Here is a 24,228-nt window from a genome sequence, read left to right as displayed (position 1 = left end):
GCCTTTTATCCTCAGTAATCTGTATTGTGGTGACAAGTTTTAGTACGTACCGTGTTGCGCCCCTTTTGGACAGTCTGTGGCTATTTTTTCTTGAGATACAATCTGTGAAAAGACGTTTTCAGAAGAGTATTTTTTCGGTGTCATCGCATACAGACGAAAGGATTCGGGAATTTTATGTTAGAACTTTCCCACGAAAATATTATGGTTTTCCGCTGTGACCAGTGTTATATGGTCTGGCAACTCTGATTGTTTTTCCTGATAAAGTTTAAGCCAAGTTGAAGAAGGCAGTACGCTTTTGCGCTTTTCAGTTTTCACACAACAAATCACAAATAGTTATTGGAGACTGTTGAACAAAATGTCAATGCAAGGTTTGTTTTTCCAAACGTATAGACTAAATTTTCTGTTTTATAAATGTTTTCTATAATTTTCTGTTTTGGTAACTTCAGAAAAGAAGCTTTCAAGCGATGTGCTATGGTGTGGCTCTAAAACCATTTTTCACTTGCCACACACTTGAAACTTCTAAAAATAGCCTACGTGGTTTACATGAACAAAATATGTCAGTCAAAATTCATGTTTTTTATTTATATTTTAGAGATATTATTTGACAAAAGGTGTGAAGGTAAATCTAGTAAAAACGAAAGTGGTGGTGAGTTGAGCAGAAGGTATAGTTGTAAAGAGCCAAGTCGATCCATGTGGAAGGAGAGGGATAAGAAATGTTATGCAATGTATGAAGTGTAGTAAATGAGCCCATGCAAAATGTGTCAATACGACAAGAGAGCTGCAACAAGATTGGCAAAGTGTTTTGTTTGTGAGAAATATGATAAATGAGATCCAGTACCCTAAGTAGAGCATGTGCAATCATCTTTTTGAACATTGTTCAGGCACTTTTACTACTTAGCTGACGAGTTTTATCAATCTTGCTGTGATAATAGGTGCCATAGGCAAAGGTGGGCAAAGTTACTTACAAAAGTACCAACTGAGTTACAGTTACTTGGCAAAATAGTAACTGAGTTATCGTTACAGTTACCGATTTTAAAAAGTAACTAGTTAGTACCGTTACTAGTTACAGTTACTAGTTACTTTCAGTTACTCACAAATCTGAACATAAAATTCTGCACCTGGCCAGCTCTGCATGCAAGTCCAGTTTAAACGCAGTGTTTGATATATAGTGTTAGAGCCATCCATGCTAACATAACAGCACAAGTACAATACCGGATGCAACCTAGTTCGTACCCTGAACAGTTTGTACCCTCAGTTTGTATCCTGAAAAGATCGAGAGAAAAAATTAAAAAAGCGGGTCGCTGATCGCAGTTTCCCCTAACATTTTTAAATTCCCACCCTGAAAAGACCGAGAGAAAGATAGCACAAAGCCGAAGTCGCTGATTGCAGTTTCCGCTAACCCTCACCCTAATGCTAACTCTCGCTGATTGCAGTTTCCGCAAACGTTTTTCCGCAGTTTCCGCTTACCCTAACTCTAACCATCGAGTAATCTATGCTCTCTAACCCTAACCCTTGCTGATTACAGTTTCCGCAAATATTTTCCGCAGTTTCCGCTAACCCTAACCCTCGAGTTGTTTGCGGAAACTCCGATCAGCGACTTCGGCTTTGTGCTAACTGCGATCAGCGACTTTGGCTTTTTTTAATTTTTTTCTCGATCTTTCCAGGGTATGAACTGAGGGTACGAACTGTTCAGGGTACGAACTAGGTTGCACCCTACAAAACCAACAATATTTTATTTAAAAAAAATTACTCAGTGGCTTTATATGTTTAGTTCATTTCTTTTGAGAAATACAAGCATTTCAAAGTGCTCGTCACTTAGACCTGCCCTTTTGGGCTTTGAAATGTCCTTGCCCAATCGTCGCATGAGCCTCTGGGTCCGAGAGACGAGGGTCTATTCTTTTACTGCCCCAGATTCACGATGTTCCCGACTACACTGGAAGGCTACTAGGGAGCAGCCAGTCTTTAGTTTCATCATCCCTAACACGCAGACCTTCCACTCTGTTAGGTGGCTTGAAGACGGTACAGTCATTGATAATGTCCGCTGCTCCGCTCCAATAGTTCAATTGGTTAGCGCGCCAGTTCTGGAACTAAGAAGCTTCAAGATCAAGCGGTGCTGGTTCAACTCTCAGGGCGTCCGCTTGAGCAACGCACGTTAAGGACTGCTCTCCATTTAGCGGCATCCAATAGATGGAATAATTCCTCGGGAACAAGACTTCAACAATCGGAAACTTCACTCTGTCAATCTCGGTGACCGGGTCTGCGCCAGTGATTCAAAGCCTCTACAAGTGTGCGAAACTGCCAAGATTAAGCTCTGCAAGAAGCTTTCCCAGTCTGAAGATATAGATTAAATTAATCAATCAATGATGTGGTCTGTTCCTCGGCACCACATTTACAGGAGGAGGAGGAAAAAGCCATTTCCGATTGGTGCATGGTTGAGTGGAAAAGCCTGACGCCCGTTACGGAGACGGTTGAGGCGCACCCATGCCTGTCTTGGTATTGTCAGGCCGATGGGGCGTATGTCGGCGTCGGGGATGAACGAATAAAGTCTGGTGATGAACAAGTGTTGCAATGAAAACAATATTTCCACTGCAGCACTTGACGGAATGGGAGTGTTATATTTTTAAAACAGTTTTTTCGTCGGTCCGCTTGTGAATCTGAATCCGCTTAACTTGGGCTCAGGGTCTGCTCCAAATACTCCTATAACAGATTCAACGCGCATAGCTGTATTTTCTTGGTTTTTGCGTAAAGTGGTGCAGAAAAGTCCTCTGTGGCTCTACCACCATCCACTTCAGTGTTGCTGCTACTCCCCTCTTCAGCAGAGCAATTTGCTTCTTCAATTGCTTGAAGCATGTTCTATTTTATTTTGGTCTTCAATTCAGCAGTGTCGCTTAATTGTCAGCCATTAAACACAGATTGGGGGTGGAATGTCTATTGTCGATTGTGGGTGGGAGGAAGTCTAAATTGTGGGTGGAATGCAGTCGCAAGCTGAAAGTCGCTGTCCTTGAACCAATGACCAAATCTGGTTTGTATTGCTTCCACAAGAACGTCCACCAACGGCAAGCAAACAGCAATGCTGTTGTTGGTTTTGATGTCAGACAATCTTTTTAGAGGCATTGCAAGCGTTACACAAAATTCAATAAATTTCAACTTCTTGAAGGTAACTAACTAACTGACTATAAGCATCAAGAAATTGCTTTTAATCGCTGCGTGTTTCTTGATGCTTATAGTCAGTTAGTTAGTTACCTTCAAGAAGTTGAAATTTATTGCATTTTTATAAATATTTTTAGGTTCCTGATGAGGGCTTAAGTTAAACCGAAAACGTTTGACTGTTAAACTACTTGTAAATATGTAAAATAAATTGTTATAATGCTCAACCCTGTTGTATTGTTGTGTCTTGCCTGTCTTTGGGACATATTGATTAATCGCCAAAAACTTAGCCAAATCAGTTATCAAAAATCGCCAAAAAAGAGACAAATTGTAAATATGAAGCCAAACGTCTTAAAAAATCGCCAGATTTCTGGATTTTGGCGATAAATTTGCCAATATGGCAACCCTTCTCCACAAGACCACAAAACAAAAGTAGAACCGCACATGCGCAGTGCTGCCCCGATACAGCTGCGAGAAAAATGTATTATTGCGCGAAGCGCAGCAAACACGCACAAAGCAAGACACAAACACGTGCAGAGAAATAAACGGCAATTAGAAACTGAATTTTCAATGCAAAAGTAACTTGTAACTGTATATAACTGTTGAAAAATTGCTTAAATAGGAACTAGTTACCGCATTTTGTTACTTTTAGAAAATAGTAACAAAGTTACCGTTACAGTTACTCAAAAAGAACTAGTTACTGCTCACCTTTGGCCATAGGCATACTTTACCTACGACTACCTGTAGCAGCAAAGTGACAAATAGCAGCATTTTTTGCTAAAACTTTATCACATTTCATCGCAAAAATGTATGTTTGTGGTTTTAGTGCCATAATGTTACAGAAATATTGCAAAAGCTCTGTCAAAACCACACAGATCAATATGTTTTTGCAGGATACACTCCACAAATGCAGGGAGGATATTATAACCAAGCTGCTACTCCTGGGCAGTATCCTCCTCAACAACCTGGGCAATATCCTCCTCAGCAACCTGGGCAGTATCCTTCTCAACAACCTGGGCAATATCCTCCTCAGCAACCTGGGCAGTATCCCCCTCAACAACCTGGGCAATATCCTCCTCAGCAACCTGGGCAGTATCCTCCTCAGCCCCAGGTCTCTCATGAACAGCAGAAAATGCAATCTACTCCTTCACAACAAAACATGGGTGCAAACGTTCAACAGCCTCAAACAAAAAGTAAGTATCTTCCTTGTGTTGGTCAATTAATTTTTTAATGTGTGGTTTCTTATTATGCAATAATTTGTTTGTTTACGATAAGATAAACAATTGATGGAAATAACAATCCTGAAAATATACATTTTAATATTATCTGAATTTCAAAAACATACTAATCTCAGTAGAAGAATTCAATTTCTATCCCACTTTGATGAATCTTGGAATTAATGTGTTGTACCATTATCTTTAGAGCTCATTTTATAGAGCTTAGCGTATGACAAGTCTTTGTTGCAGTAAATTAGTGAGAAATATTGTACATACTTTTTTAAGGATACTTGCAGTAAAAGTTGCATTTATCAACGAGTATGGCAACTGCAGTAGCCAAGTGCTTTATTTTCGTGATTTGTTTTCATACAATGCCCAATGTTTCCAAGCATGCTGTGTTGAAAATTGACGATTGTTTACCTAGCATATATTGCTGAAGTTCATGCAACTCTGCACAAAGTTGCTTGGCAATGTAATAAATGGCATATAATGCTAGTGTAATATTTGGCTGGGACATTTCTTCAATCGCCTTTAGGGCACCACTCAGTTCAAGCCGGTGATCCAAATAAAAATTCTTTCTGATCTGATCGAAATAAATGTCAAAACAAAACATTACTTTAGTGTGGTACTTTTTCTTTTGGGTCTACTACTATTTGGCGAATCCAATTTGGCTAGTCCGATTCGGCGAGTGCCCTATTCGACGAGAGCCCTTTTCGGCGAGTTCCCTATTCCGCAATTTTTTGAATTTTTTAAAAAAATTATTGGGTACCGTAGCCTAATTATCATTGCCGCTTTTACATCGTTTTAACGATGCTAAACATTAAAATAAGACCCCAACCCTTAACCCCAACTCCTAACCTTAACTCTAACCCCTAACCCTAAAACGGCAATGATAATTAGGCTACGGTACCCAATAATTAAAAAAAAATTCAAAAAATTGCCAAATTTAGGGAACTCCCTGAATAGGGCACTCGCCGAATCGGACTTACCGAAACGGGCCATTCCGTTTTCTTTTAGCACATTTCTAGGCAAAAGTTGCATTTAAAAATAAAAATGTTGTAGCAAGTTGCATTATAAAATTCCAGGAAACTATTTATAAATATCGTGCTGAACAAGTCTTGTTTGTTTTGGAATCTGTTTAAAGCAGTACAAAAGTTGCAAAAACTTGATATCTTGATCAGGGATGGATCCAGCCTCTAGTTTTTGGGGGTGTGCTGCTGAAATCTATTTTCATTCAAGGAGGTCCATCAGTGTGGCACTGTCAAAATGAGTCTTTGCTGTATTTGGCATACTGATAAGCATTCATGTTGTTAATACAGATGTTTTTGTTTAATTAAAGACCTGAAAACGGAGAAAGTGTGCATGAAAAGTCAAGTCTTAAAACAAGCATGAATAAAAAACACTTATGGTACCAGGTATAACAAAATTCAAGAACGTGATGAAATTTTGGGAAATATTCTATAGTTTAAAAACATTTGGAGTACAGCAGTACAAAACACATGATAATTTCCATTGGTACACAATACACATTCCATAATCTACACAGCATCAATTCGTTACATGCTGATATAAAATGCTATGATCTATCAAAATATAAAGTAATGCTAGTAGAGCTTAATACCATTAGTTTATTAAAATAATAGCTGTTTGAAATTTTTTTGGGGGTTGCGCAATGCGCACCCCCACACCCCCCCCCTGGATCCATCCTTGCCGCTTGCCCTTGATCAGTTAGGTGGTCAACTGGTCATTTAATATTCAGTTGGCTGATCTATAAAAACTGTACCATAGTGGAATATTCTTATACTAGTGCTCAGTTGGAATGGGAGATACATTACTTCCAATTTGCTTGTCATCATTGATTTGTTTAGCCGCTTGGGACCCAGCGAATGCCCAGCAATATCAAGGAGACATTGGAAATGAAGATTTGGATGAGAATGCTGCGTCGGAACCAGTTGAAGGATCAGCTCCTCCTCCAATTGATGCAACTCTTCCTGGTTATGAAAATGTTGCCTTTACTAGTGAAAGTAAGTAAAACAGCTTTTTTACTTGACTTGTGGCTGGATCACAACTTTGTTTCAAATTTTTGCACCAAGCATTATGTTTTTTTGTCAAACTATGTTTTTTCATTTTAAGATAGTATATAGCTGTCACCTAACAAGGTGTAGGCTGCGGCATCCGTATGGTACATCATCTGTTTTTCAGAATGAACGACCTTAATGTTTTTTCATTTGATGGTATTGGTGACACATGTCATTGTCAAGTTCAAGAAAATGCAGTTTGGCTCTCCTATTAAACTAACAAAATCTGTAGAAACATCTCTGGTGAAACTATTTCTTTACCAATTTTGTTTATCATCAGACAAAATGCTGAAGCCGATAGAGTTTCTAATCGTCTTGCTAAACAAAATGTTATTTAGTGCCAGCAGGACCACCCCCTTCTTATGAAGACTGCACTGGTGAAGCTGCCATAGTTGACACGTCAAAGATGAGGTTTGTACTGCATTGCATCGCTTAACCTTAACATGACTTCTTTCCTAGTAGTAGTTACTAAAATTTTTATTGCGAAAATTGCCATTGTTGATAGATCAAAAATGAGGTTTGTACTGCATTTGGTTGGCTTGACTTCCTGAAGTTAGTAGTTGCTAAAATCTGACATGGAAGAAAAACAAAAATCACTGTGGAAACAAACGTCATGAAATTATGACACATTTTTGTTGGCCGATATGATTTGAGCACCGGAAAAGCTGCAATTGGTAATTTGGAAGTCATCAGAATATCTTCGTTTTAAATCGCGGTATATTTTCTGATCATTGTTTTCTTGTGGAAACATAGCTAGAGGCATTTGTTCAAGCAACAGTCTCTAACTCTCTATCGCTTACGAGCAGCCAACAAGGTAACAGGTAAATGACAAAATGCAATTTTGACTTTTTATACCACATCGATACAAGTTTATTCTGACTACGTAATTGCCAACTACTATGATGGCTATCCCTCATCCTCGAAGACGAAGGGATAGCCATCATAGTCGCTTTTTGACATATATTGAGTCTGATTTGATGTTGCTGACGATGTTAACTTAAGGTCTTTTTGTTATACTTAAATATGATGAACAGCTCGCATGAGTACTTCCATTGCTGTATAGGTCAATAACAGCTGAGGAAGCGCAAGAGGCTTTGGTGGAGTATGTCAATCAACAATGTTGTTACGGATCTGGAGCTGCAAAGGATATGAAAATTAAGGATATTAAGTCCTCATCAGCATTTCATGTAATTTTAAGCTTTGTTTTTTTATCCACTAATTGTAAAGTTGCTCATCTCTGCCTTGAAATGTAATTCTTGCCAAACCTGTAGTTATTTGCAGAGATGTTCTTAATGGACAGCGTTAAAAGCAACAAATCTCGCCTGCATTACGTGCAGCATTATAGTAGTCTAGTTAATTAGTTGTCCAGTTAGTCCATTATAATCTTAGAAAAATACGATTTTTGGTGTCATGAGCTTGCACCACAGTCAAACCTCATGATGTAAGTTAATTGACATCATCGCAAAAACATCACACTTTTGTCGATCTGGATCTCCCAGTGTAATTTAACCTTTGCTTTTCCAGTACACTCTTGAAACATTCACTGAAGGCAGAAGCACCAAATGGCATTATGTTCCTTACTCTGGTAAGTGACAGTTGCTTTTACTTCATGTTTTGTTATTATTTAAGGTGATATCAAGATTTCCGTCTATGGAATGGTTTACTTTCAGTTATGTAAATCACAAGATAAATCATTATTAATTATTCATCCAAGAGCGGCGTACAACTATTCAACATGCAGTCAAAAAAAGTTTTGAAATAGAACTTAGAATAACATAAGTTTGTTAGTTATACAATTTCAAATACAACGTCCTCTGTGAAACAGGTGGTTTTGTAGACGGGCCCCACATGGGGCCAGCCCCGGGTCCGTGGGATATTCAATGCGGATTTTCCGCTCTGTTCCAATCTGAAGTCAAGAAGATGGAAGTGCCACATACCGCTTCTGTTCGGGTAAGTTCGAATTTCTTGTAGTACTTTAGGCCGTTTTGCGATTTGTGCAGTTGTTTGTATGGCGTTTAGGCACGATATGTATGTTTTCTGCACGTCAACCCTTATTGGATGAAACACTGTATTATTGCGTAATACAATCTTCAAGATCGCTTGTGTCATGTTTCATAAATTCTAAGCGGTTTCGTATTTATTTCTGTTATCAACTGGGCTGGGACGGCGAACAAATTATCAGCTGCAATATTCGATAAGCCAAATAGCTGACACGTCAATAAACAGACAATGGTAATGTCGCCTTGCAAGGCTTAAAACGTATGTCTATGAGTTGTAACTGGCAACACGTACACAAAACTCGCCTTTTAACATATTTTTGTAGCGTTTGACGTAGAATAATGCCGGTTGATTTTTTGGACTTACATTTGTGACATTATGATTTCGTAATTAATGGCAATCTGACGTTATATTCTCAATGGGCGAACCAAATAAATTTCTTAGACAAACCTGCTTAGTGCTTACCCGTCGTTATTCTTCCTATGCGCACAGTCTGCACATTGTTTTCATTCGTTGTTACTCAGCCTTGCCACCACTGCTTCGGACAAGGCTTTGAGAGGTGCTGGAGGTGTTATGGCCGAGGAAGGATTCGTTGTTCCTTCTGTAATGGATCAGGCAGACGACAAGAAATGAGGGAAGGCCGCTCACACAACGTGCCATGCAACTCTTGTAACGGAAGTGGTAGAAAAAGGTAGGCTGCCGCAGTGACGTAGATAGAAAACTTTAGGTTTGCTTCGGGAGGGGAAAAGCTACTGTTGTGACGGCAAACGTCATTCACATGAATTACAATAGCATTAAAACGTTGTAATAAAATTAAAAGATTTTGTAGAGGATGATTGCCCCCTTCTCACCCACCCACAGTGGCTATGTTCCTGACTGCGGTCCATGCGTTATGCGTCACGGGTTTTGTTCCAAGTCATATTCTATGCAGGGCGAAAAAGAAAGCATAAACTCTTTGGTTAACTTCTGCAGATGCTACACTTGCAACGGCACTGGATGCACTCGCTGCAGAGAATGCAAAGGATTCGGACAGATCAAGCAATACATTCAGCTTACTGTCAATTTGTGAGTCTTTCTGTTTCTTCATATCTGCGTTTCAGACTATTTTCGTTATAGGGTATTTTCATTTTTTCAACGACTACTTCAGTCACAATATTCTTTTCAATCAATTTTAGGTTTTAAAACTCAGCTTGCCAGACAGAAAGTTGGTTATTTTACAATTTACATGTAAAAAACGACAAATTTTCTCTCTAGCAGTAGCATAAGACTGATAGTTGGATATATATCGTGCAGTATCATTTGACCGAGTCTTATCAAATTCTTGCGTTGGCATGTGATATGAACAAATGTGTAACGTCCACATCCGGTTTCTATCCTATGCTGTTCTACAGCCGCACGCTAGAAATTCCCACGACAAGAACCGAAATTCAACATTAAAATGACGACTCGCGTGCTTTTTGTTCTCCACCGGCAATGCTTAATTGGTCAATTTCATGCAGCCCCACGCTTGAAATTCCCACGACAAGAACCGAAATTAAACATAAAATGACGACTTCCCGCGTGCTTTTTGTTCTCCACCGCAATTTTTTATGCATGCCGGTCGTGATCCAGTCATTTAATTAGTTGATACGTTGCAATGTTTCCTTCATGTGTGCGCAGCGGTCTCTGCAGTTTAAAACATTGCTATTGCATTTGTATTGCTGCCGATGCAGTTGGGTGGCTAAAAATTTGAGCTAAACTTGTCTGACCATGTAAAAGATCTCAGCTTGACACCAATGGAGAGCACTTGGTTACGTCATGACATTTGCTGACGTTTTTGCAGTTCGACGCAGAGTTTGGCTTCCTTGTCTTCAAGTCTACTTGGTCGCAATTCTCAAGTATAAGCTTAGTCACGAAAACAAAGCTAGCAAATTCTTCGTTTCGCCTCGATGACTTGACTTGCAAAATTTCAAACGTGCCGATTACTTGCGTGAACGAATTTTTCTCAGGGAAAGCCCAAGCTGCTGTTTTGGTTATTTTCATTTATCAGATGGATCTTATAAAACAAATTTGTCTTTAAACATTTACTCTCTTGGCATCTCTAAGCTCGTGGTTTTTTAAACGTGTTTTTTTCAATACGAAGGTCCGGAAGTTTGCTTAACTAAACGTGCTACTACGTGTAGTTAAAAAAATTAAGATGTGCAGGCAACAGCATTGCCTTTAAAAAGTTTTTTTTTTCAATAAAATATACTGACTACCAAATGAGATAATTTTGCTTTTCCAACCTTTACTCCCGAAAGTTGGTTGATAAAGTTTCAATGGACAAGTTTGGTTGTATTTGGTTAACATACCTAGTACATATAAGCTGCATTTTAACGTTGTTTTAACACTGCTTTCTCTGCTGAGTTCCTAGCTTTTTTTATTAAATTTCACTTAAAGTGACATTTGTAATTGTTAGTGTCATCATTACTCAGCCCCTACTTGCAGTTAGCCATCGAAAAATTTTCCACGTCACTCAATCTTGCTGGTAACCGCGTCTCATCAATGCTCCAATGCAAAAATCTACTCGTTGACTGCACTCCGCGTAAACTATCATAGTGTTACTTGTGCTATCCCGGTGCTGGGTGCTACACTACATAAATAGGTCATTTTACTTTGTTTTTCTAGTTGTCTGTTTAATTTGAAAATACTAAAGTGCATAAAAAATTAGAAAATAGTACGATGCCATGAGTTGCAGGAACCAATGTCGGGGAAAACTTTATTGACAGTCTGCGCCCAAGTAATATTTTGATTACCGAATCCTTGTTAAGAGCAGGGTTGTATTTGATCGTCATTATTACACCGCTTAGTTATCCCCATGGTTTCCAGTTCCAACCACTTAACTGACCACATCGTGGAACGCACCGACATGCCTGATCATCTCATTCGTGGTGCCGCTGGAGACACCATTCTGGAACAAGTTGCTCCTCGGGTAAACACACAATCTACCTAGTTAGAAAAAGTTGATGTTTTTACGTAAAAACATCGACCTTTGCTAGCTTGGTAACAAATTCTGTGTTATGTGGTGTGTGTCACTTTGCTTATGATGGCTTGGTCTTGTAGCAATACCAATATTTCTCGCGAAATTTCAATCAATCATTTTTCAAGGGAATGTTAAAGTGTAATTCTACTTGATAGTTTTAATTCTCCTTTACCCCTTTGCCCGCTTCGCTGTTGCTTCGTGTTCTAATTGCTTTGCTGATAGTTCTGATGAAGTCACTTGCTTGAACGTTTTTGTACAAACAGCCATAGGTCGTATTTCGTTTGCTAACTGAAAAGTACCTTATTCAAAACAACGGTGTTTCTCATCGTCTTACGATTCCAGATCGGCCCTGTGCAGAACTTCATGGAAGAGGAAATCAATCGTCAGTCATCTGTGATTGTGAACACGCACGCCACCTCTTTTACGACAGAGCGGATGTTACAGCAGGTGGGCATGGTGTGAATTTGTTTATGATTGTTTGTTTATGGTTTATCATGGTTTGTTTATGATTTTAGAGTTTGGCAGTTTATCAATACATTCAGTTTGCAGATTTTTGCTGCCATACTTAGATTTTTTTTCTATTTTTTTGTCGTCTTTGTTTGAGGCTTTGGAGCCTAAGGGCAATCCTTTTACCACTTTGTAATTGGTACTGTTTCCTAAGACTAGCTTCCGAACAGCTATAAATGTTTTTGGTCATATATCTTCAGATTAACATTTACAGGTTGCAGATTTTTGCCACCATACTTTAAAAATTTAGCTTCTCCTACAAGAAAGCTACTTAACCATTGCACGTGATATAAATAGAGAGTTTTCGATAACGAACCTTGTCTTGTGAAAGCATCTGTTGACTGAAAAATGTCTTTAAATTAAGGGGACACTTCTAATGAAATCTCAATATTCGCTGATGGCTGAGAAGCTTGCCTCAGATAAGCTAACTATTGTGGGAACCCCCACATACCATATATTTCTGAAAAGGGCATGAAAAGGCGCATGCAAGTCTCATGGAATAAAAGTTTAATTTGATGGAATGAGCTTCCTTCAAACACAGACAATATTTCAATAATTATTTTTTGACATGCTAATACAAAATACTGTTTCTCACTACCAGCACCATATAGCAACAAGAAATGTTATGAAGTGCTAGATCTACCATATATGCAAATACCTATGGGAGCTTTTTTCTCTAAAAGGTCACTTTCCTAAAAAAAAATTTTTTGGAAAGTTACTTGTATGCGAAAATATTTATACACATTTTTTTCAATAAAATGGTCAAGAAATAAAAATTTTTAAAAAGCTCTCATAATTTGATACAATACCATTGTATCAGCATGCATTCCAATTTTCAGCCAATTCGGACAAGAAATATACAAATGAGTTAACATTTACTGCAATAAATGTCATTTTGAGTAAAACGCATTTAAAGTTATGGTTTGCAAATACAAGGTAAATCGTGCATTTTCAGCTAGGCTATTGTTACTGTTTACTACTGCCTTTGAAATACTACGATACAGGAAATTTGTAACTGCTGAAGCATGACCAACACAACAGCTACAAACACCACAAATATATAAAACCAGAAAGGGTTTTTCTGTTGCTACTATTAGTATATTTTCAGCATATCATATCATTGTTCTGGCATATTTTAGACTTTTGGGTCGCGTGGTAGCTCCACTAGTTCTAAAATTTAACAGGGAAAGAATTGGAATTGTGGAGAAACTTCCATATATTCAGAATCCTGATGAAATTCTCTATCTTTTCAGTCCAAAATATAATTTTCTTCAAAAATGTTTTTTTCATTAGAGGTGTTCCCTTGAGGCACTTTTTCGTTGGTGTACGGTCGTTTGGTCGACAGGACGTTTGGTCGACAAGACATTTGGTCGACCAAACGACCTGTCGACATTTTAGGGTTAGGATTAGAGTAAGGGTTAGGTTAGGGTTAAGGTTAGTTAACTAACCCTAACCCTAAAATGAATCGTTCTGTCGACCTAACGTCCTGTCGACCAAACGTCCTGTCGACCAAATGTCTATCGACCAAACGTCCTGTCGACCAAATGACCGGGTACCTTATCGTTTCCATGTGAGTATCCAGGTGGTTGAGTATAACGTTTAATGAATAGCGTGTTGTGTGACATTCTTGGTGAAGCTTTGCGTGTCTACTACTGTATATCAGTGTGGACATTATGTATCGCTTACTGTGACAATGAGCAGTTTGACCGTGAAAACAGCGAAGCGGTATAGAGCGTTGCAGTCGTATAGCTCGCAAGCGTTATCTTTTAAGTTACGCCCTGTTGACAAGAAGGATTGTTCTACCTTCCAGGGAGCAAAAATGCTTTTCACATCGTTTCAAGGATTTTTTACATCGTTAATTGCTTGCTCGCTGATCTACACTATGCAGTGCTTCTGCAAAACATTTCTGAGCTTAGGCAACTGTTAGCAACCGCCGTTCTGTTCAAACTTCACCTTGTTGAAAACTTTTTCTTTTTCAGAGACAAAAGTTGACATCCGTTCCGGTTTACGAATGTGACTTTAAATTCAACGATAAACATGGCAGGTGTGTGTTTTTATCTTGTCCCACGTTGCGACTTTTGACCGTGGTTCTGAGCAAGAAGCTGATGCTGTGAGGTTTAGTAGCTCCGCCTACTTTTACTGATGAACTTTTTACTACTGAACACATTTTCATGGTTTGATGCAACAAATTTCATTTACATAAACGTGTCATAATTATTTCGGCCATGTTACAGTCATTTGCTGTATGTATTTTCAATTATCATTGACAGCCGTCATGCTCAAATAAAACAATACGATTTATTCATTGTCACCCTGGTTCACATACAATTGAAAACCTGAGTTAAAGTCCAGTTGAAGACTTTAGTCCAAAAGACGACTTTTGAGATAAAGCAAGTTAAACATCTTTCAATGCTGTTCTTTTATTTCTATGCAAACACCAGCAGTCCAGCATGTGTTATAGCGAAAATACCCGTTTTTTTAATCAAATTTTCTGCGAAGACAGGCTTTGACGATTATACATGCTGAATAGATAGTCCTTGGACCAACTTATAAACGATTTATTAATAGAAAATAAATAAAATTTCATCAAAAAGGTATCACCATGAGAGCTTACAATACTAGGAATGAATTTATTTATTTTCAATGTGGCCGCTCTTCACTTGGATAACTCTCTCAGTTCTTTGTCGGTATTTTCGACCGAGGCACGTAGCTCATCCTGGGGTATTTTGGCCCATTCCCGCAGGAGTGATTGCTTCAGAAAATCAACACTTGGGTGAGCAACGGATCAGGTCTTTGCCTTCAATAACGACCACACACAAAAATCCATTAAATCAGGCGATGAGGGATGCTACATTTCCTTGCTCCAGAATCTTGGAAGCTGATGTGACCACCACTCCACCAGTCCTGAGTCTTTCTTGAGATGTGGGATGGTGCACCATCTTGTTGGAATGTGAAGGACTGATCTTTGTAGTGTTCATCTCTTCAAGGGCTGGAACCAAAGTATCGTTGATATAGCAATCTGAATTGATTTTAACCCCTTGTTCTACGAAAATCAGAGGAGACTTCCATGTTTTGAAGATGGCGGTCCTCACCATGACAGAAGACGGTTTTTGACGGCGGTAAACTGTTCTCACAGAATCTGTAATATCTGCTGAAGACTTTGCATAAATTTTATTGTTCTAATTATTGAACTGAGCTTCAATTGTGAAGAGTTTTTCGTCTGAAAAAAAATGATCGCTTGCCCTGCCGTGCCTGCCTTCAGTTTTCTTAGAAAAATCTGTGCTCTTTCAAGTTTTTTGCTTTTTGAGAGGTGTAAGGAACTGCCGTTTTCTCATTGAAGTGTTGCTCGCATTCATGTCTTTGGCCATTCCACCGATGGATGGATTTGTTTGGGTTTCTCCTCACCCTTTCTCGGACAGCCTTAACCACTTTCTTTGTTTGAGCAGTGCGATGTCTTCCACTCCTAGAACGATCTTAAGATGTACCAAGTTCCTTAAATGTATTCACAATATGGTAAACGGTGGATTTTGCAACTTTTAAGAGCTTAATGATCTCAGAGTTGGTTTTCCCTTCGCGATGGAGCTGAATGATTGCTTCTCTTTGACTCATTTTAGACCTTACAATTAATGCTTACAATTAGACCTACTGTACATTTTAAACTTTAGAGAGTGTAGCAAGATATTTAGCATATTGAAAGACATATATGTGACATTCAATATCTTTAATCATAAAATGAAAACAAGTCCAAGGACTTTATGTTCACCCTGTACAACATATTTTTGGTGATAACTCAACTTTCACAAAATGTGACTTAAGTAGTTCTACAACTCAGGTCTTCAGTTGCAATTCGAGCGCATTGTGCTGTGTTGCCAAACTCGTGCAGTAAATGAACTTCACGTATCAGGAGTACACGATAAAAATATTGAAGTCTTTCAAAAATGTAAACTTTTTCAACCTAGGTTCTGGGTGTATGGAAATCAACGGTCGGTCCACACAACGGATTATCCTCACACTTGCTTCTGCTGCAACATTTTGTGAAAAGTGGATTTCGAGAGCGCGAGGCTGATGATCAATTCTAATCATTGCAGCTGCTAAAGTTTACTCTTAACACACATCAACAACATGACGGAAGGCTCATTTACTTGTGGACCGAAGATAGACCAATGTTTTGGTTTCACAATTTTTCATTTCATCATACCCTTACTGACTTGTTATATGTGAGTTTTTGTACAGAGGAAGTAATCACGTTACTTCACTATTTTTCACGTCATTTCACTACCTTACTTGTATTCCTTATATTGCATTTTTAAGTATCAGCGTTTTTCTGTTTAATCACACTTAGCATTGTTTGAAATTAACCATCGCTTTGCAATTGTCGCTATCAGTATGTCACTACTTGTTACCTCTTGTCACCCTTTGCTTGGTCGAAAAATACTAGTCACACTGTTGCTGTGAAATTGGTGTCCAGTTTTAACATACTGTTTTAGTAGCAGAGGCTTCTTCCTCTGTCAAATACACAGGGCGGGAGAGAATGATTCTGGCCCAGTGCCAATAGGAAGCCTTGCCACCCCCCTCCCCCCAAATAAGACAAAAGAAAACAATAGTACGCTGAAGAACATGCGGTGACTTCTTTGTCCTCGTCCTTCCTGGAACGATTACTAAAATTAAAGTACCCCCTTGTCAACATCACTGCAGTCACATTCCTATCTTTGGTCAACCACAACTTGTGGTTTACAGTCACTCACAACAGCGATTTTGTTTGTGTCGAGCAGCATAGCCAAGCCCCAGACAGCAAATCAGTTGATTTTTACATTGATGAACGTCAAAATAAAAAACGACTAATTTGCTGTCAACGTCGTTCAAGCATGGTTGCGTGTTGGCGGAACGGTCTGTCAAAACACGCCCTTCTCCAACTGACTCTATGTCAAGCTGCTTTCTCGAAATATTATTGCACATTGTATAGCGATTATTACTCGAGCTGTCAGTAACTTCGAGTTATCCGATTATGAATTCCACAACCTTGCTGCTACCACACTAACTTTTCGCTATTCGCTTGATCTCAGCACCGACGCAGTTTCGCATTAACATCATGATTTTGGTTTGATTTACCTTTATAAGTTATCGTATTGTGTCAAAGTTCCTTTTTGAATTCATTCTTACCTCGTCCATATTACACAGCACGGGTCAAGTCATGAGGTTGAGATTAATCTGCAATATTGCATCTACATTGGGTACCGTGTTTACGATTACACATGCATTGCGTTTATTGGTTGCAGTATTGTTCTCATTTTGGTTATATTCTTGTACGCTTACTGACGTTTCGGACATCATATCAGTGCACATCCTCAGAACAAATTATGTACAAAGTTTTTCTTCTGGGGTGCATTCCTCATTTGGTTTGCGTGCCCTTCCTGTAGTTTAGTCGGCAAATCATTTCTTTTTTTGCAACGGACTTGGCTAGCTGGGTATAGGCTTACGGTGTTAATACTGTACTATGAATACCGCAGTTTCCGAAGATGTTAATTCGTTGAAAAGATGTTTTTATTTCTATTTACTATATCAGTGTACATACCAAAATATGTTTACGTTAAATATAACGTCATTCACCATTCTTGTGCATGAATTTGGTTCTTGTGGAACCGGTTGAAATATGAACCGAAAGGTTACACAGACGTCTCTTTGAGACGTTCACGCCAAACTTGTGATGTTCTCACATTCATCAGCTATAAATTTCACTCGTGGCCTGGAAGGAAACGTAGGCCTATGCTTTACAACCAGAGGTGGGCAGTAGCACTTTGCTTTTGTAGCCCCTCTACGATTTTTTGATAGCGCTGCATTCTTGTTATAAGGAGCGACACTACTTTTTTTTTTCCGATGTAGCGAAAAGGTGATGCATTTGCTTCAGTTGTACTGTACTTCCGCTACTTTCCAATTTAAAGTCGAAAAAAAGAATCATTTTTAGACATTTTTGATGGAATTACTAGAGCAGTGGTTTTCAACCTTTTTGATGGAACGGAACCCAATGAAACATTCCAAAAGCTCGAGGAACCCCAGTTCAATAATTTAATTGTTTTATACGAAAAACATCGATTTGATTGATAAAATGAAATACTGTACTCATGTTCAGATTACTCATTAAAATACTCATGTTCATGATTAAAGGTAGCCTAATCGCACCACAAGAAAACAACGAAAATCCGGGATCGCAGCGAACGTGTTAAAGTGTAGCAAATTTATTAATAGTGGCAAACCTAATCAATATTTGATTATTTTTAAACAATATGCATATAAAGCTTTGGTAGAGAGTTTGCTTTGTTGAACCATAGAGAATGGTTCAATGTGGTTCTCTATGGTTAGAATGGTTCTCTATGGTTCAATATGCATATAATAGGATTTGAATGTAAACTTGCGGAACCCCTAGACTTACTGGCGAAACCTTAGGGTTCCGCGGAACCCTGGTTGAAAACCACTGTACTAGAGCATAAGCATAAATTTCAGCTACGTAGAACTTGTGTGCCGTAATGACGTTGAAATGACAATGTAAATAAACGACTGATATTTGTTTTCAAGGTCATTTCACAAGATAATTGAATAGAGCTTTCCAGCGTCAGTTTAAGACTAAAGTAGCGGTAACGCGCTAATTTTCATCGACTGGTAGCGGTACTCTTGCCTTATTTTAGCGATAACGCGCTACTTTTAAAGTAGCGGATGCCTTCCCCTGTTTACAACCAGGTAAAGGCTGTATTGATGGGTCACCGTTTCACTGAGTTCGGTTGCACTACCAGTAAACTTCATATTTCGTTTGAAAAGGTTCCAAAATTACCTCGTAAAAGTCGTGTTCGTCTGAAGTCGATGTTATTAAACAGTTAACGGGACTTTCAAATTCACTGAAGAATTCAAATTCACTGAAGTCGACAGCAAAAGGAACTTGACGATTTACACTGCGATTTAACTGTTTAATACAGATATAGCTCAATATCAGCCAGGGCCGGAGAAAAGGCGGTGCTGAGAAAATAACAGTAAAGTTCATGCAAGAAAAGATGAAATCGTCGCTCGTCAAATCAACCAGTTTGCAATGTAATAATTTTGTTTATTTCGTTTACTTTGGATCATTTTTGATTATGCTTAAATCACAATGAGACACAGCACCACATAAGTTTATGCATAGATAGGTTGATAAGCTTCCATAATCTATAATTAAGACACGACAAAAAATCAATAAAAGCGCAGCAGATTGTCATAACTTAATAAATTTGTAATAGGCGTATGTTAAAATTTTATTCATAGAAATTATAAGTGCGACATGACAAGCTCACAATTCGTCTTTGAGAAAATTTCTTACATAAATAATACGTTTAAATTCCTTCAAATATCAGTATCCTTCTCAGCACAGTAACGGACACAACGTAAGAGGTCAAGGTTGAGACATTCCTGCTCTTCATTAGGGACTTTCAACATTTTTAAAATAGTTACACTTTCTTGTGATAATAACAGTAAAAGACTAAAGAGAAAGTCAAGTGTTGCCAAAATCACTTGATCAACCTTTTATTCCCCAGAATAGTTAACCTCCTGAATCAAAATAACAAACCTTTGCGTTCAAGTTTACCCCGGACCAATTTTTCAAAATAATGGCCTACGTAGTACCGGTAGTACGTTTTACATAAATATTTTGGGTTGAAAACAACTCACTTATCATTTTTTGTTTTGTTGCTTATCAAATTTACTTTAGGTTTAAACGCTTAGCAGAAAAGTCTGGACGCTTTGAAAGATGTTGACAAATACAGAAGAACTTGAAATAAGCAGTCCCTGCACAAATCAGCTGTGAAGAAACTTTGCTATAAAACTGTTGGCTCTTCAAAACACCTTTCACAAAATGGTGCAACAACAGCAAGTGTGAGGATAATCCGCTGTGTAGACAGACCGTTGATTCCCATACACCCAGAATCTGCAAACAAATCTTTTTTAGACATTATTGTAACCTCGCATACTCTGCCCAAGTGTAGTTTACGTAATACGTATTGACCATTGAAACGTAAGTGTTTTTGCAAGAGGTAAAATGATGAATATGGCTTTCAGGTTCGTACAAGCCTGATGCCTCGCTCAATAGAGCAATAAGACAAACCAAACTTTTGGAGGCAGAACCGACATACCCGGACTTTCAACTCAATTCATGAACTTAAAATTTGATAAATGGTTTTCTTTCAATACCAAGCATTCTGCAACGAGATTATGCACGAGCAAAAACAAAACGTTCACTTTGAAAAGAAAACAAGTTATGTTATTTCATGGAGGTTGCTTGGAGTGAAATGACTTCCATCTTCTTTTGCATAGGAATAATTTTAGACCACGCCTGGAGCTACATCCATCACTATCTACAACTCTGCATCACGTATGTTAGTGATATTAAAAAAAAAATAGCATAGCAATATATTATTGAATATGAAATGCTGTGGAAAACGTTTAACCTATTTTAATGTAGTTCCTACTTTGGCTGTTTTTTGTTGATGTGCATTGTAAATTTCGTTTTAGAGCTACAACTACAGCCCTGGATACGAACAAGAGTTTTCAGTGACAGGTGGTAACGGTCATCAAAGAGAAAGCTTTGGTGGTTAGTTGATATTTTATGACACGCTTGAGCTTTGTTTTCGTTCTCGTTCACCAATAACAACGTTTAACGTTACATAATTGTTAATTTCAGTGGGCTGTCAGCGTAGTAGCCTGGTACGTTTACCACACAGGGGGTTGAAATTCTGGAAAATTCCATGCACTCGAAGATAAAATGTCATTAAAATCTAATATGAAAACTTTCGTATATCTTTTTCACGCCCAGCGTTTTTCCGCAGTTTGATCGAAAAAAAAACAATGCGGTTCTGCTGGGCCTAACTTGCAAGGCTCGACTTCTGATACAAGTTTGTAGATTCTAAAAATTTCAAAAAATTCCTTCTTTTTTTTGTATTTCCAATAACCTTGATATTACCTATCTAGCGGCACGCATCTTGAAAGCGATCAAAACATTTATAGATGTTTTGTTGCAAAACAAAACTTTGTGGCACGCATCAACGAGCATTATTTCAAAACGTCCCTGGGAGTTTCGCACAGCAAATCAATTTAAAATGAAGCTGGGCGCAAATAAGATAAAAAAATTTACTGAAAATGTAAATGTTTTTTTTTTTGGTGACGTACCTCCCGCTTTTGTCTTTGAACGTAAAGCCACACTCATAGACAGGAACCGACCGGAGCTTTTGCCTCTGGAATTAAAAACCAGTTATCTGGAATCAGTTGAAAATTGAAAGTATTCATAGAACTTTGAATGTACATATAACCGCATTATAACAATCTGCATACATTGCAGTTGGTGATTTGCATAATGCAATTCTGGGACTTAAAAGAGACTTTATTTGCACAATCGATTTAGTTCTTCATGCTATTGTGCAAGTAGCCTACTGTAGCCTAGAGTTAGAAATTCATCGCCACGATAGAAACTCTGACTGCAAATATCGAGGATTTACTGATAGAAGACTAGACTTATATATTCTGCACTATTATTATTAAAACAGCATTTTTAAGTGGCATTTTTTGATAAAAGAGGAAAAACGTAAAGTACGCCAAACACTTTTCTGTCCCGCATTCAAAAATAACGTTAGCAAAACCAATTTTCGTTCAGCAACTCCAAAAGCTTCCAATACGCATATCAAATTCAAAATGACGTTGATCAGACGAATCCAAAGGGCTTATTCCCCAAGGATTTGATGTATCGAGCAGGGTAAGTCACCGCGCCACATCCAAAGGTTTCGGCAGGGAAGTGATTTGACACTATTGTTTCAGCAATCACTTACCTGCTGCAATATCCGCTCAGTGGGCCAGGAGCTGGCGTGCGTGCTCACAATCACGTTCGACCTCTCATTTATTTCTTCTTCCATGAAATTCTGCACCGGACCAACCTGAAGAAGACATTTTCATGATCATTTTTTGGCTGATCGAAGACCATTTAGATAAAACAAAAATGGATTTTGAAAAATCAACAGCCAAAACGGTTTCGTATAGTAAAAAGCTGTGCGGAACAAATTGATGTACCACATTTGAGTAAAATTGTTTCACACGATTCAATAGCTGTCAGCTTCTTTACCACTACGGATGACGCTTAGAATGAGGAAAAACTTTCTTGGTGGCGCAATTTTTTATCTAACCCACTCATCTATTTCGCAAAATTGTTTGTTCCCACTGAGGTATGTGACAACTAGCGACAAGTAACTTTATACACGGTAACTTATCGGCATTAGTCGTTATTAAGCAGAAAGTGGAAAGCTATTGGAAAGAGAGAAGACATATCCGATACTAATAGGGAAATCCCTGAAAGAAATTATTTGCTTTTCAAATCCAACTCACCACATCAACGTTTGTACATTATGTACAACCTACAATTTACTTTTGACCTGCAAACAGCGATGGTTGACGTTTGCTGAAGTTCCGCAAAGACTTTCGTTTCTTCAGAGAATGCTCGGGGAATAACATGAACTTATTAAAGGTTTATAGAATTGCCAACTGAAGTTTAAAGAACTAAGCAGGATCGAAAGCGAAAAACTCCCGCTTTCACACCATTTGAATATAGTCTAATTTTCGGTTTACAACATTTCAAGTGACGATTTGAAATTATATTGATGTTTTGTTCCACCACAGAATAGGCACAAGAGACCTTGCGATTAAGTTTAAAATCCCATTGCTTTTTTCGTAAAACAAAATTGTTCAAAGCACAAATTATGAAATATTAGATCACAAACGGTTGCCTTGACATTTTTTGAACTTCATAACATTTAAAGTATGCCGAAACCGAAAAAGTTGAGTTGCAATCACCCGCAAGAATTTTCGAGCATACTGTTCCGCAATTGATTAAAAACTATAAACACGAAAAACAACTCAAAACAAAGCCTTGTAGATCTTTCCCCATTACTTCTGATGTTGAAACTGACACATTTTAGTTACGAAAAATTCCGGAGAACTCACATCAGCAACGTAGCCTACGGAATTTTCTCCTAAGCTCAAGGTATTTTCCATTTACTAAAATTCCACCAACATTCGACATTTTTTGGGCATATTTCTGGTTCACATATAATGATATAAACCTTCAGGTGGGTTGATAAATGCTTTACATGCAACAATCACCAAAAATACAAAGCCATAACTCGTGATTCACAGACACTCGCATTAAACGTTGCAAAATATGCGCTTCTCATAACCTGTTGGGAAAGGTTCAATAAGACAGGTTTCTTACAGTTCTATTGCAAGTGGCAAAACCTAGTGATTTTCTTGGCATTGACCCAATATAATAAAAAAACGAACAATGAAAGCACATGATTTCGAAATAAGTCATCATCATTCGCTTTGTGGAGCTTTGCAAAACAAACACGAAACCAGAGACATGACGTAATCATGTGACTTGCTGCGTAAGCTAAACAAATCATTTAAAACATATTTGCAAACATGTACAATTGTACAAATAATGTTGTAATAACAATTGCTTTTGAAATATTTTGCTGTAAAACAGCGAAAATAACAGGAAATCCATAACTGGCGCTTTTCAGTCAATTCCCTCTATTCTTTAACATGGCGTTCAGTGAGAGATTGAACTCTTCGCACAACCACAGTAGAGGTTGTTTGGTTGTTTGTATGTCTGATAAATATTACAAAATACTATCGCCTTCGTAAATTTTCATATAATCAAAAATTTACACAAGAGATTCGTTGTAAACTAAGTTTACTGGATGTTGCGTTCTGTGCCCAAATAAACGCTTGCTGGTGTTAGGTTGACAATCAATGGATTAAAATGTTGAAACAGCGGATTAAAATGTTGACTTTTTGGCCTACGTAGGCGACAGTTTAAAAGGGCGTGAAGTTGTAAAAAAATTTCGCAATGCGACTTTCGGTTGGCAAGGATTAACACTGTTTTATCAAAACAACAAAATGACGGACTACATACCCGAACAGCTATTTGCTCCATAATCAAGTCACCGGAAACGTCACGGATGAGATGATCTGGCATGTCACTTCGCTCGACGATGTGGTCACTCAAACGGTTGGAGCTAAAACAATAGTCATGAACACAACGCTTTGCGAGAGAGTACTTGGCTGTTGAAGAGCTCTGCGATGGGACCACAGCCCAGAAAACGTTGTCGTTTTGGCATCGTCTCAATGTCACTGGACGTTGAAATCGATGTAAAAACGGCAACTTTTGCTGGTTATAAAAATCGCAACTGATGTTCCTTTTAGGGGAAATCCCCGTTTT

At 38.2% G+C, this 24,228-nt stretch overlaps 2 protein-coding genes across 2 annotated transcripts in view; one reads left to right on the top strand and one right to left on the bottom strand.

Annotated features, from left to right (window-relative positions):
- Positions 1-275: 275 nt before the first annotated feature.
- LOC145781148 (protein SSUH2 homolog) lies at positions 276-17,559 on the top strand. Its single transcript, XM_082592913.1, has 13 exons — positions 276-368; positions 4,041-4,340; positions 6,233-6,388; positions 6,781-6,853; positions 7,506-7,629; positions 7,967-8,027; positions 8,268-8,392; positions 8,965-9,131; positions 9,413-9,505; positions 11,288-11,390; positions 11,784-11,888; positions 13,928-13,992; positions 15,908-17,559. The coding sequence occupies exons 1-13, from the start codon at positions 356-358 to the stop codon at positions 15,984-15,986; spliced, it is 1,464 nt and encodes a 487-aa protein (XP_082449039.1). The 5' UTR covers positions 276-355; the 3' UTR covers positions 15,987-17,559.
- A 1,376-nt stretch (positions 17,560-18,935) lies between these two features.
- The window catches only part of LOC145781120 (protein SSUH2 homolog), a 28,643-nt gene continuing 23,350 nt past the window's right edge, over positions 18,936-24,228 (bottom strand). Inside the window, exons 10-13 of the mRNA XM_082592877.1 lie at positions 23,923-24,025; positions 21,785-21,889; positions 21,132-21,196; positions 18,936-19,893 (exon numbers count right to left, since the gene is read on the bottom strand). Of these exons, the coding sequence (XP_082449003.1) occupies positions 19,815-19,893; positions 21,132-21,196; positions 21,785-21,889; positions 23,923-24,025 (352 nt within the window). The 3' untranslated portion in view covers positions 18,936-19,814. The remainder of the gene's footprint in view (positions 19,894-21,131; positions 21,197-21,784; positions 21,890-23,922; positions 24,026-24,228) is intronic.

Source organism: Aplidium turbinatum, chromosome 12 (assembly GCF_918807975.1).
Source record: "Aplidium turbinatum chromosome 12, kaAplTurb1.1, whole genome shotgun sequence".
In the NCBI taxonomy this organism is placed as follows: domain Eukaryota; kingdom Metazoa; phylum Chordata; class Ascidiacea; order Aplousobranchia; family Polyclinidae; genus Aplidium; species Aplidium turbinatum.
This window is presented reverse-complemented; position numbering and strand designations above follow the sequence as displayed.